The sequence below is a fragment of the Protobothrops mucrosquamatus genome, unplaced genomic scaffold (genome assembly GCF_001527695.2).
Source record: "Protobothrops mucrosquamatus isolate PMUCROS unplaced genomic scaffold, P.Mucros_1.0 scaffold8, whole genome shotgun sequence".
In the NCBI taxonomy this organism is placed as follows: domain Eukaryota; kingdom Metazoa; phylum Chordata; class Lepidosauria; order Squamata; family Viperidae; genus Protobothrops; species Protobothrops mucrosquamatus.
The window spans coordinates 525,075-538,820 of NW_015386395.1; the positions used below are offsets into that span (position 1 = coordinate 525,075).

A 13,746-nucleotide genomic window follows, 5' to 3' on the forward strand; every position below is an offset into this window, starting at 1 on the left:
AGTGGAAAGAAGAGGAAGGAGGGGAGAAGATGAAGAAGCAAAGTAAAGCAAGCAAGAAAAATGCTCACTGGATGGATTGATTTCTCGCTTCTCAACATTCTGACTTGCCTGATGTCCTCTGAACAGTATTTTTTCTTCCTCTTTTTTCCTTCCCATGCCCTCTCCTCTCTTAAGTCCATCCCTACACTGGTGTGGTCTTCCTGTTGAGTGTGTTGGTGTTGGAGGAGGCATCTTTACCCAGGGTACCAGTGGCTCCTGCTACCCCAGGCCCAGTCACCGTGACTGTCACTCCGGGATCTTTGGGGAAGGTGTTGTGCAACTGTAAGAATCCGCCACCAGTCCCGGTCGCCCCGGAGGTTGTTGCCCCTGTGGAGGCGGTCTCACTGGCACCGCCATAGAGGGAGCTGACATTGGCCTTGGACGGGTCTCTAGACAGTGTGTACATAGAGATGTCGGTGGAAGGGAAGCCCTTCAGGCCAACGGGAGAGGTTTCTCGAGACTGGGATGGCTCAGTGGAGCGGGAGCTGGAACGTGACCGGCGGCGGTATCGGAAACGGTAACTAGGCAGGCGCAAGATGGCTGAGGAGGAGGAAGAAGTGTTCTTCAAGAGTTCTGTGCGGCTTTTGCAATGGGCCTCGCGATTCTTCTCGATGTATATGTTGACCGCCAGCACGCCAATCATCTCAGCCAGGATGAAGGAAAGGCCACCAAAATAAAAGGACCAGCCGTAAGAATAGTGGCTCTTCTTTTCATCGTCACGTTTTGTGCCAGGATCACCAGCATTGGCTGAGATGTAGACAATGACGCCGATGATGTTACTGAGGCCTGTGGCACAGAGAGGGTGACAATGGACTGATTAGACAAGGAAGAAGGAAAACCCCTAAACTTGCAACCATTTGTTTAGCAACCATCTGTGGTTACAACGGAACTAAAAAAAAAAATGACTTGGAACCAGTCTTTGCATTTACAACTACAGGTGGTCCTTGACTCACAACAGTTCATTTAGTGACTATTCGAACTTACAACGGCACTGAAAAAAGTGACTTATGACCATTTTTCACAATTACTAGTATTGCGGCATCCCCATGGTCACGTGATCAAAATTGAGCCGCTTGGCAAGTGGCATGTATTTATGACGGCTGCAGTGTCCCGGGGTCATGTGATCATCTTTTACGACCTTCTGACAAGCAAAGTCAATGGGGAAGCTGGGCTCACTTAACAACTGTATTACTTGCAATAGTGGCAAATATCTGTAGCTCGGGTGGAAGATAAGGGTGGAGGTTCATTCTCCGAGCTTGTGGGTCGGTGTCCGAACATTTTGTTACCAGGCCAGGTAACATCTTCAGCGGAGTTTAGAGGATGTCAGTGTCAGTGTTTTGTTTGTAACAGCTTCAGGTGTGTGGGTGTGTCGAGTGAGAGTCTGTGGTGGGTCTTGTGATGGGCCAGACCCTCAGCTTTGCAAGCAAATACCCCACCCCACACAAAAGAAACAGTGTCCAGACTGTCTTCAGAAAGGCCAGGGCACACTGCAGTAGCACAACATTAAGAAAAGCAGAAGAGAAATAGCTGCTTGATGTCTTTCTCTGTAATGGCTATCCCAAAAATTTCGCATTCTGACACATAGCACCCAAACACACACACACACACACACACACACACACACACACAGTGGCCTCTAATCCCCCTATTCAGAAATAAATGCCTATAACAGAATATTTGTAGCTCAAGGTTGGACTGTGGGGTCCTTGATGCTCTCTGAGCTTTGTGGTTTTCTTGCAGATGTTTCATTAGCCAACTAGGTAACATCATCAGTGCTAGAAGGGGGTGGGGTTTGAATCATTGATGATGTTACCTAATTGGGTAATGAAAGGTCTGCAAAAAAGCCCCGCCAAGCTCATAGTTGCACCAAGGACGCCACAGAAAGAATTGCAAACACTTTTCTGCAAGGCCTCTGATTCTGAAGCATCAGTGGTTTCTATTGCTACTTGGTAGTCCTTGACTTTCCTTCCTGGCTTCGCTTGGATCCTGCTGATAAGTGCCAGGATGCAGATGTTGATTATATAGCTGGTTGAATGGAAAGATAGAGGATCCATTCCGTTTGGATGTATACAATGGGAGGAGTAGAAAAATGAGAGGGCTTGGAGGTTAATTAAAGTCATTTCCTTATTTACAGGACTGGAAAAGGAAGAGATAGATAAATAGATGGGTATAAGAAGGATGAACGATGAATAAATAAAGAGCAGGACGATGGGGAAAACATGGCATGTCTATGAATATGAAATAATGCGACATATGGGCTTAGCCCAGTGATGGCGAACCTTTTAGAGACCGAGTGCCCAAACTGCAACCCAAAACCCACTTATTTATCACGGGGTGCCAGGTGGGTGTGGCCCACTGGGTGGGCGTGGCTGTGATGGTCATGGCAGACTGGGTGGGTTTGGCCAAGGTGGGCATGATCACCTCAATGTTGCTCGTAGGGAGGGACGCCTGTGGGGGCCGGGCAGGGTTGGAGGAGATCCAAGGGGTCTCTGGCAGGTGGGGCGGTGGGCAGTAGGCTCGCCCTGTGGAGTGAGGCGAGGTAAGGCGAGGCAGGGTGGGGGTGCCATTGTCACAGGGCAAGGCGAGGCAGGGGCCGGGGCGGCTGCTGCTTGACACCATCGGCCCATGCACACAGAGGCCAGCGAGCACATGGGGGCTGTCAGTGTCCATCAGCAGCTACCGCCTGCCGGCCCCTCACTCTGGGGCTCCGCAGCCCACCACCAGCAGTTCAGAGAAGCTGCCTCTGAGCTGGACGGACGGCCAACAGCTGAGGAGGTGATGCAGTGAGTCATGCCCGGGAAAAGGAGAGCATGCGAGGCCAGGAGGAATGGGACAGGGGGAGGGAAACCAGCCATGCTGGGATGCATCTGGCCACGTGGGACCTTGGCGAGTTAGCGGGTGGCTGGTTGAAGAGGGACGGTTGCCATCTCCGGGGCATGGCGTGTGTGCCCACAGAGAGGGCTCTGAGTGCCACCTCTGGCACAGGTGCCATAGGTTCGCCACCACTGGCTTAGCCTCTTCAAATGGTAAAGCCATTGGGCTGTATAGTGCACTTATATTGCAACATTTAACTTGTACCTCTGGCTAAAGTTAGGCCTGCTAATAAGATATCCTGGAGATGTTGTAAACCAGGGCATACAATTCTGAACCCTTCCATATTGAATAGGCAAGAAATCTATGTCAAATAGGAATGACCCTGTGGGAAGGATCCAGAGAAAGAATTTTTTTGCGGAATATTAAAAAGGCAGAATATATTTCTCCAAAGGAATAATGGAGAAGATCTTTTAAAAGGCAGAAACTTCTCCCTCCTCCCAGCTAGAAAACTCAGCAGAAAGCAGTTTTTAGAAATGCAGATGTAATAATCCATTCAGGAAGGCTGGAGCCAGGAAGCTAGAAGCTACAAGATTAGACCTCTAAAATCTAAATATCCCACTCAAACTCTAAAAGACATGACCTTTGGGGACATAATAGGATTAACCCACCAATAACAAAACAGCACACTCAGACTCAGGTCAAAGTACATGACACAGAAAATTCAAAGCCTCAAACAGGAACAGGAACAACCTCAAGAGCCCCAGAAGGTATAAAACCCACCACTTCCAGCTACATGTGGTCAGCTTTCCCAGAGCCACGCTTCTGTCGGGCTCTGCTCTTCAATAAACCACAACCTTCTTTCTAAAGCAATCTCCATTTTGTTTATTCCCAGCTTGGACTGGACCCTGATGAAGAGTTTTCTTTCAGCAACCCAAAGGTGCTTTTTCAAAAGGCAACTGGACTTTGTTTTTCCTTGAAGACGTTTCGCTTCTCATCCAAGAAGTTTCTTCAGTTCTGAAGAAGCTTCTTGGATGAGCAGGGAAACCTCTTCAAGGAAAAACAAAGTCCGGCTGCCTTTTGACAAAGCACTTTTGGGACAACCATGATCTGGAAAACTGAGAATCTCCATAGACAATTAAGAATGCATGTGAAATCAGAACGGCTTTCCCCCACTCTAGATCCATTCAGATAAACCAATTGCCAATTACATTTCTGATTGCTGTGGACACAACCGGAAGGGAAAAGTGGCAATCATCGTGAAGCTGAAGAAGGATGCATAAAATGGTACAAAGCGAGTAATGGATCAGGAGAGATGGATTACAGCAGCGCCCCCCCCCCCACAACCTTTTGGGCACCAGGGATCGGTTCTGTGGAGAGAGGTTTTTCCACAGACCGGAGGGTGCACAGCCCGGTTTCTGGCATGCTGCGGCCTGGTGTCGATCCACAGATTGGAGGTTGGGGACCCCTACATTACAGGATGAAGCATTTGGCTGAGAGTTCTGATGAACAAACTATCTATGGCACTAATCTCTCTACAGATCCAGAGAGGGACAGTTTGCATCTACTTACAGTACAAGCAATCCTTGACTTATGACCATTTATTTAGCAACCCTTCAAAGTTATGATGGTGTTGAAAAAAATGACTTGGAACCGGTCCTTACACTTAAGGACTGTTGCAGTGTTCCCATGGTGACATGATCGCTAATAGGTTGCTTGGCAACTAACAAGTATTTATGATGGTTGCAGTATCCCATTTGATCGCCGTTTGCAACCTTCCCAGCAGGCTTCCAACAAGCAAAGACAGCGGGGGAAGCCGGATTCTCTCAACAATCCCAGCGAAAAAAGTGGTAAAATTGGACACCCTCGCATGAGGACTCACTTAATGACCACATCACTTAGTGACAAGTGTTGCGGTCCCAATTGTGGTCGTACGTCAAGGACTACCTGTACGATCCTCATTATACCACTTACCTGCAGCAACAAACAGGATGCCAGCACCTAGAATAATGTTGCGCTTCGACTTATAGACACGGCTGGCAGCTACGCAGAAACCCCCCAGCAACAGCAAAAGAGCACTTAGGATAGGAAAGATGCTTGAGGCTCGTACCACTCCTGTGGGGGGAGGAAGGAAGGAAGGAAGGAAGGAAGGAAGGAAGGAAGGAAGGAAGGAAGGAAGGAAGGAAGGAAGGAAGGAAGGAAGGAAGGAAGGAAGGAAAAGAAGAATATAAAACAGGGCACGAAACATGTCTCAGAGCAAACTTCTTACACATGGAAAATTGGCAAACTGGAGCCTTATGATATGTGTATTTTCTTTAAGTTTTAGTTTTGTCAGGCATTCAATATCTACAAATGCTTCAACCCCACTTTCTGCATTTTAGAACTAACTGGACAACCCATGACTGATGGAGTTATCCTTTCAGAGATATTTCCTTACCTAAAGCGAGAAACAAAATGAGCATAGGTGGGCAAAAAAAATGGGAGCGGGAGTGATTTCTGACTTCCTGCTGGCTTCCCCATTGATTTCCTTGTGGGAATCTGGCAAGGAATATTTGGAAATGAGGATCACACAACTGTGGCTGACTATGGCCACAATGCAGCAGCCACAACTTTGTGAAAACAATGAGTGTGAAGATCCTTGAAATTTCAATCACATAGATAGAGTTCCAGATTTTGTATGCATTCTTTAAATAAGTGGACTTGTGGTCCCTTAATTCAAATATTTTTGCACTATGATGCACCATTTGGGCTAATTGAAGGTTACAAACAGACAAGAGAGGTTTAGTGGAATATAGGTAACACCAATCTGTTTTACAAGATTTTTCAAAGGATCCTAGGATTATAATAATGACATACATAGTAGATATTAAACACTTTATGACAGTATTAAGTATTAAGCTAGTCAATTAAATCAACAGATTTTACTACAGGGAATCAAATTGGTTTGGAAATTAAGGTGGATGAAGACCAGCCTATGTGGTAAATGGGGGAGGTTATTCTTTAAAACTGTATAAGGGTATGGAGAGGGCCTTGAATAACAGTATGCAGCAAGTATTAGGAAAATAGAGATAGTCCTTGGTTTACAATGATTCATTTTGTGACTGTTCAAAGTTACAACGGTACTGAAAATATGACATCTTTTTTCACACTTATGATCACTGCAACATCCCCATGTGATCAAAATTGAGATGCTTGGCAGCTGACTCATATTTATGACGGTTGCAGTGTCCCAGGGTTATGTGGTCACCTTTTGCCATGTTCTGACAAGCAAAGTCAACAGGGAAGCCAGATTCACATAACAACCGTGTTACTAACTTAACAACCACAGTGATTCACTTAACAACTATGGCAAGAAGGATAGTAAAATGGGGCAAAAGTTACTTAACAAATGTCTTACTTAGTAACGGAAATTTTGGGCTTAATTGTGGTTGTAAATTGAGGACTATCTGTATGAACTTTGCTAGGAAAAACAGGAAGGCCTTGAAGAAGAAACTCAGGATTCTCCCATCTCGATTCTCTTTAGTATAGAAAGCAAAAACACACATTGGATCTCTTGTGGTATCATTACTCTATGGGTGATGGGCTAGTGATGGCCTTGTTTCCATTCTCCTTCCTTGCCACCACTAGGATAAATTGACCAGGGATGTGATGCTGATGTCCAGGAGCAGCATATGACCTATCCTTTGCTTCCTGATGCTCTAAACTCACAGACTGAATACGAGGCGTTTGGCTTGCCCTGTGACTTCTTCATAGCCAAAGGTATTAGATGGATTTCTTTTTTGGAGGGGGTGCTTTTGAATTGGTGCTGATTCTGGCAACTGCTTGAACTAGTTCCTGCAGTTTTCATGGCAAGGTTTTGGAAATGATTTGCCACTGCCTCTTTCCTAAGTTTAAGAGGAAATGGTTGGCCCAAAACCAACCAGATAGCTCTGTGCCTGCAGAACTAGAACTCCTAGTCCCCTGGTTTCTAGCAGGGTGCCTTAACCACTACATCAAACTGGCTCTTCCATTAGATAGGTTTACTTCTACTTGAGTTGTTATCTGGCAGAGTATAGAGATCACTCGCGCCCTGTACTTGACCAAGGAACAAATCAAAATTTGGTTTCAGAACTGTTGCATGAAATCAAAGAAGGGACATAAAGAAGGCATTATTGGAGGTGCCACCTCAGTCAACAAAAGGACACCCACTACTCTTATTTCAGTTGTATGTCGGTTTTATGCATTCATTCCTAAGTCTAGCAAATCTTTTTTCCTGATGAATCTTTAAAAAAGAAAGGAGAGCAAAATTCACATCAATTTTATGTGCATGTTTGTACTGCAAAAACTGAAAGATGACTGTGCTTTGATTTGTCTATTAATGACTGGGAAACAGGAATTATGTTGGTTTTCATGAAAATGGGCTAAATATTTTCAGGGTACATGCAAGAGTTTTGTAGATAATACATTCTCTGGGTAATTGTGTTAAAACACAAGCATTAACAGCAATTAATAATTATCCCCTATTTTGAGTTCCGGGTCTACAATTCCCCAATGATCACACATTGAAGTATTAACTAGGTTTGATCTTGCTTAGCTTCTGAGTCAAAATAAAGTCAGCAGTATATTAATTACTGATTTGTAAAGGGAAAATTTATTTACCCAAACCTGCCTAGACATTAAAATTAGAATCAGAAATCAGGCCCTAAGATCCCTCATTAGTAAAGTTCTGATGACCAAATTTATTTTTCCAAAAAAAGAAATCAGATTTTTTTCCTACTCAATCTGTGATTCGATAATCACAGATGTTGAATTCTCTCCCAAGGAGGACTAATAAGCTCCTTTCCTCACTTTGGAGGGGGAAAAAACCCCTAAAACAAACAATGAGTTTTAAAGAAAACTTCCCAGATGTGATACTACTAAACTTAAACAGGCCTCTGATATACCCAACCAGATTTTTCTTATAACTGATGCTTGTTTTGACTGTGCTCTGCAGAGGTATGCTGCGGTTTTGGACACTGTGGTGTATTTTGAGCGTTTGTAAAAATTGCCTTTTCCTGTTATAGGCTTCTTTACAGATATGATGGAAAAGGATAACTTTTATCCTGCATCTGGCAATGAACAAGACCTTGCGCTTTTTTTTTTTGCATCTGGAATTTAACTCTTAGGTCAGTAGCCTCAATAATTATTATTTTGCAGTTGACTGTATAAGCATATTATTTCTCACTGAGCCTGCCGTAGGTTAACTTCCTCTGCAAATATTGGCGTCCCTTGCTTTGTGACCAGGAGGTAAAACTTTAATTTTATAAGACTGCAGGAAAGGGAGAGAAACCAAGAAGGGAGCAATAGGGATCTTCCCCTTTTCCTTTGGCATACAGAAAGCAATTAAACGGCCATTGTCATAATTTGGCTGGAGCCTTAATCTGAAGCATAATCCACATAATGAAGACGCCAGCCCTACTTTCAGTATTTGTGTTTGTGTGTGTGTGGGGGGGGCCATGATGGTGGAGGGTGGGTGATGGCAGAAAGAGGCACATGAGAAGCTGTACTAGGGTACTCAGTACTTTGAAAAAGCTGCATCTATGTTGCTGTGACTTCTTTCTCCTTTGCCAGGCATCTTCCCTCCATCACCACTAAAACCATAACCACGTCTCTTTTATAGGAAAGTAAACCAATACATCTGTAACTACTGCATGTGTCTCATCCTGTGGAAAACCTGAGTGCTCAGTAGCCCTATGGTGGCAAAAGTAAGGAGTCCCTGAGGATTTTACTCCGCTAGTTGCTGCCAACTATAGGAGGCGGTGCTCATCTGCGTTTCAAGACCATTGAGCCAGCACTTTCCAAAGACATTTCCGCAGTCATGTGGCCAGCATGGCATCACGGAGCTCTGTTGCCTTCCCACAGAATTGATATCTATTAATCTACTCGAATTTACATGCTTTCAAACTGCTAGGTCGGCAGGAGCTGGAGCAAGGACGGGAGCTCGCCCCATCCTTGTGGTGCTCGGGTCTTGAACCTGGGCTGCTGGCTTTCCAGCTGAGAAGTCCAGCATCTTAACTGCTGAGTCACTGCACGGCCCTGTCCCTATGGTGGGATTCCATTGAATTCCATACATTCTGAAGAGCAACCGTGACAGGGCATTGCTGAGGCCAAGATACAAGAATGAATAAGCCACTTATTTATACATACGTAGGAGGTATTCTGCACTGTCGTGATCATAGTCTGTGTCCTCTGGAAAATGGTTGATTTTCACACACACCCCTCGCTTCAACCCTGCAAACAGGAAGAGACAAATTACCAGTTGTTTGGGGATTAGACCAGCGTTAGTTGGCATCATGCTGGAATTAACCCCATGCTGGATTATCAATGATGCTATTTTCCTTCTCATTCCCAGTCTTACAACAGCATTTTCCAGCATAATGGGAAAACATGTCCCTATTTGGAGGCCATTGAGTTACAGAACATCATTTGACACCATCATAGGCTAATTTACCAACCTGATATTGGATCTATATCTCATGCCAGACCTCCATTATTAAATGCTAACCCACCCAATTTTCCCTTGCAATGTCTAACTGTGGGAACAATTGTTCAGCACAACCCTTTTTGATAAGCTTTTCAGTCAGCTATATCAGTGTTTCTCAACCTCAGTAATTTTAAGATGCATGGACTTCCACTCCCAGAATCCCTCAGCCAACTGGCTAGGGAATTCTGGGACTTGAGGTCCATGCATGTTAAAATTGCTGAGGTTGAGAAACACATGCTATATCATCCGTGGATGCTAGAATAAGATTTATAAAGGGAGTTACACACATGCTACCAATTTTGCATCCATTACCTTTAAGTGTTGCTGAGCCTACTTACAAGGAAGACTTAAGAGTTTGGGATGATTAACTCTGGTGGCTTTAAGATGGGGTTAGGAAAATGCCTGGAGGATTGGAACTGGGTAACAGATACTTAGCTGAATCTCAGAGAGGCAACGGGGTAGAATTTCTATAGGTTGTCACTGAACAAAATTTCTATGCCCCAAATGCCTTCCTGCTGTTTTCACAAGAAAGGATGGAGCTGCAGTTCCATTTAGTGTTTTGAGAAAAAAGAAGAAGAAATTGCTTGAGTGTTTTATCTAATCAATCCCCGAAACTGTATCAATCAGTCTCTGTCTAGTGTATCCTTCCTCAACTGAAACCCAACCAGCAGGTTAAATTCAAAGCTGCAACTAGCATACATATGGTGCTTTATCTAATTTGCTTCTTTTAAAAGCCTTGCTTGTTAGTGGCTTATGTACCTTTTTTTTTTAGCCAAAAGCCAACAAGATTTCTTCTACAACAAATGTAAAACCAAAGTTGTAAAACCCTAATTAAAGCCTGTATTAGTAAAGGAACTATAGAATGCTGAAGATAATTTAACAAGCCAAATTAAATAAGTGCTTCTTAACATAATTGGAAAAATGTGGAAATGCCCTCTTTGCTGATCACATCATCTGTAGGAGAAGGGGGAAAAACGGGAGAACCTATCTTACGCCTGTCAGATGTTCAGAAGGTCAATATCCATTAGTCCACCTAGAGTGACTAGGCAAAGGATTATGGACATGGAAGTCCAAAACATCTGGATGACAAGAATTACGTCCCTTCATGATCTGTATAACTTTCCTCCTACTTGAGAACATCCAAATGTCCTTCGGGTGGCCTTCGATTCCTATCGTTCTGTTGTCATAAGCCAGGTTAACTAGAAGATTATAGGAGCGAAAAACCAACACTTGACTTATGACAGGTTGCTTAATGACCATTCAAAGTTATGACAGAGATCCCCAGAGCTACTTATGCCCTGTTTTCAAAGTTAGACAGCTGCACCCATGCACACACACCATGGTCATGGGATTCTATTTTGGGCACTTGGCAACAGGTTCCCCTTTACTGCTCTTTGGAGTTCCCAGGGTCCCGTGATCATGATGTGTGATGTTGTTTGCCAGTTTAAGCATTTACTTCCAGTTTCTGGCAAAAAAAAAAAAAAAGCCCATTGGAGGAAATGGTTTCACTGAAGGACTGTAAAAAAAAAAAATCAGGTCTGGTCACGTGATGTCTCAACTTATAACCACAATATCTTAATGATCATAATTCCAGGCTACATTATGGTTGTAAATCGAGGACTACCTGTTACCAGATAAGAGTGTGTTGGTTTAACACCTTAATCAGAGAATTACATCCATTCTGGAAAAAATCGATTTGCCCCACAGCAAATGGGGATGGCTAAAAGGAAGATAGCAAAACTGGTGGCTCTATTCTTATGAAGGCTCACAACATTTAAAGGCAAAGTCAGGGTGAAAACTCAGGTTCTCTCTAACTAAATGTGTGTGGGCAATGTGGCAGCCTGTTTACTGTTATGTAGGTGAGGTGAGGAATTCAAGAGCAAGACAGTGCTTTATATGAATAACATATACATATTTATACTTAGTATAATGCCTGTCATAACAGCCAAAATGTGTTGGCTTGTAGATATAAAGTTATCTACAAGAATTCCCTGTCAGATCACTTTTGTAATATTATCTCAGCAGTATGTCTATGGAGATTCTCAGTCATCCAGGTCATAGTTATCTAAAGGTGCTTTTTCATGAGTCAGAATTGAACAGCCCTCTCTCAACAGTGAGGGAGGAATACGACACCATCTATCTCCAGTCTACAACACAGTCCTTTCAGCAGTTCCAAGAAGACTCCACATCCATTGGCACTACTCAGGTGACCTTGAGGACCTCCAAGTGGCCTCAATGACTCTCTAAAAGAATGCAAATGACCAGCTGCAAGGAGTATAAATCCTTCCATTCCCCACCATCCAGTCAGAGCTGAAGAAGCTTCTTGGATGAGAAGCAAAACGTCTTAAAAACAACAACAAGAAAGTCCATTTGCCTCGTGAAAAAGTACCTTTGAGATATCTCAGCAGTATGCATTTCCCCCTAGGAATAAATACCTGCATATAGGCATAGGGAACTAACCTCCTTGATGATCTCAATAATCTAGTTCAGAGGTAGGCAACCTTGGCTCTTTTATGACTCGTGGACTTCAACTCCCAGAATTCCTGAGCCATGTTCTATGCGAGAATCTGGAATTTGTTCAGTTGCATTTTACCGACCATCCAGATGGTGGTAATTGGGCAACCTGTTCTTATCAGATGTTTTCTGTTAATCTACCCATCTTTATTCAGAGCTTCCATCTTTTCCCAGGAATCAAATACAATTTAGGGCAGTTTCCCAAATGTAGATTAGAAGAGCATTATTGAGGCTTTTCAAAACTATTGTGCCTTTAATTACAAACTTCCTCTTTGTGGCTTCTGCCTGATTGCTTCCTGTTCCAAATGGAACTGCAATTTAGATGTCTATTAATCAGCCTCTCTTTCCCTTGAACTCTAGGAGTTTTGAGTACTGATTTCCTCTTTTTCTTTATGTTCTTATAGTTAAAAAGTAGAAAAGAAAAAAAAAGTAATTATTTAAATTCTCTTATCCCATGAGGAACAAGACCCAGTTTATTTATGAGGATTCATCAATTATGCTGATGTTGTACAGTACAGAATGCAATTAAAAGCAGGAGCTGTGAGGTGGGAACTTCTAATTAAAGGTATGCTGGAAACCTTTGCTGACTCAGACTTACTTAATATTATAGAAACTCGTGAACACAAGCTCCGCTGGATAATATGGCACCAGGGTAAATGTAAAGTAGAACTACTGTTTTAATTCTGCATTCAGTTAATTTAAGGAAAAACAATGCCTCCCAGTGTGGAGGCAATATTGGTTTTTACACAAGCTAATCAGTGCATAATTGCAGTATTTAAAGCTTTTGTAGTTTCTTGTCTTCTGCCTCTAGTCCTTTTTTATTGGATAAATTCTCTAGTAAAGAAATCATCTCCTTAGAGAACTTGGTCATTAATTGCTCCACATTTGATATACTGTAATATGAGGGGTCCTTGGTGCTCTCTGAGCTTGATTGTTTTCTTACAGATGTTTCATTATCCATATCAGGTAACATCATCAGTGCTGGTAGTCATAGTAAAGATGATGGTTTGGGTAACGAAACATCTGCAAGAAAACAACCAAGCTCAGAGAGGACCAAGGACCCTTCATTTAAATCCTGAGCTACAAATATTTTTCTTTATTAGTACTGTAATATCTTGTGGTACACCCGTGGTCTACCTAAGCTTGCTTTCCCACAATTCTATAATGTTTTCTCTCTCAAACCTGCTTCAATGAGTGGGTGACTTACCTTCTAAACAGCATATTCTCCAGAGACCTGAATGGGTGAGTCCTCCTGGATCTTTCTTGTCTTTCTGGGGCGTTTCTTCAGTAGAGATATTAGTGGTATTGCAAATGAAGGCACGAGCATACAGCCAGTAATCTGTGCCAATGGCGATGATCATGAGACCAAAGGCAGCAAAGGCCCCCACAGTTGTGAGTAGGATCTGGACACCTTTCTCACACCAGACCATCCTCTCTTCATTCCAGCGCTTAAGTGACTCCAGCTTGGCGGTAAGAAACGACGCCAGTTGTTATGAATGCAATCAGCAATGATTATAGAGGCCTTGCCTACTGTATTTAGATCCAGTAGACAAGATATGGAACACAAGTTCTTTTGAGAAATGAGAGAGAATTTTCTTTTGCCTGGATGAATGTGATGAAGGAACCTGGATACAGAGTAGGCTAGGAAGATTGTCTTAGCAACGTCTGCAGAGAAGCTCTTGAGACTCCTGTGAATCAAACTGGTAGAGGTTCCTTTGGATTTCTTCTGAAATGTTGTATCTTGGATGCCCCACTCTTCAGGAAAGGAGAACAGGTGGACTTCAAGAGAGGTTTCAAGGAAGATACAGGAACATCTGAGGCAATTTCTCAACAACTTCCAAGAATTTTAAGAAAGCATATGGATAATATATGAAGAACTT

At 43.2% G+C, this 13,746-nt stretch overlaps 1 protein-coding gene across 1 annotated transcript; it reads right to left on the bottom strand.

Moving 5' to 3' along the window:
• Nucleotides 1-181: 181 nt before the first annotated feature.
• Nucleotides 182-13,323, bottom strand: LOC107282537 (voltage-dependent calcium channel gamma-8 subunit-like). Its single transcript, XM_015810331.1, has 4 exons — nucleotides 13,074-13,323; nucleotides 9,016-9,099; nucleotides 4,825-4,965; nucleotides 182-825 (listed from the first exon to the last, which is right to left on the bottom strand). The coding sequence occupies exons 1-4, from the start codon at nucleotides 13,294-13,296 to the stop codon at nucleotides 182-184; spliced, it is 1,092 nt and encodes a 363-aa protein (XP_015665817.1). The 5' UTR covers nucleotides 13,297-13,323.
• Nucleotides 13,324-13,746: the final 423 nt, after the last annotated feature.

What these genes read in the sequence shown, in the direction of transcription:
- LOC107282537 (XM_015810331.1), bottom strand. Translation starts at nt 13,296, where the DNA reads ATGGTCTGGTGTGAGAAAGGTGTCCAGATCCTACTCACAACTGTGGGG. An exon ending in GAGAATATGCTGTTTAGAAG is followed by an intron (nt 9,100 to 13,073) that starts GTAAGTCACCCA and finishes TCCTGTTTGCAG; the next exon opens with GGTTGAAGCGAGGGGTGTGT. An exon ending in CATCCTGTTTGTTGCTGCAG is followed by an intron (nt 826 to 4,824) that starts GTAAGTGGTATA and finishes TCTGTGCCACAG; the next exon opens with GCCTCAGTAACATCATCGGC.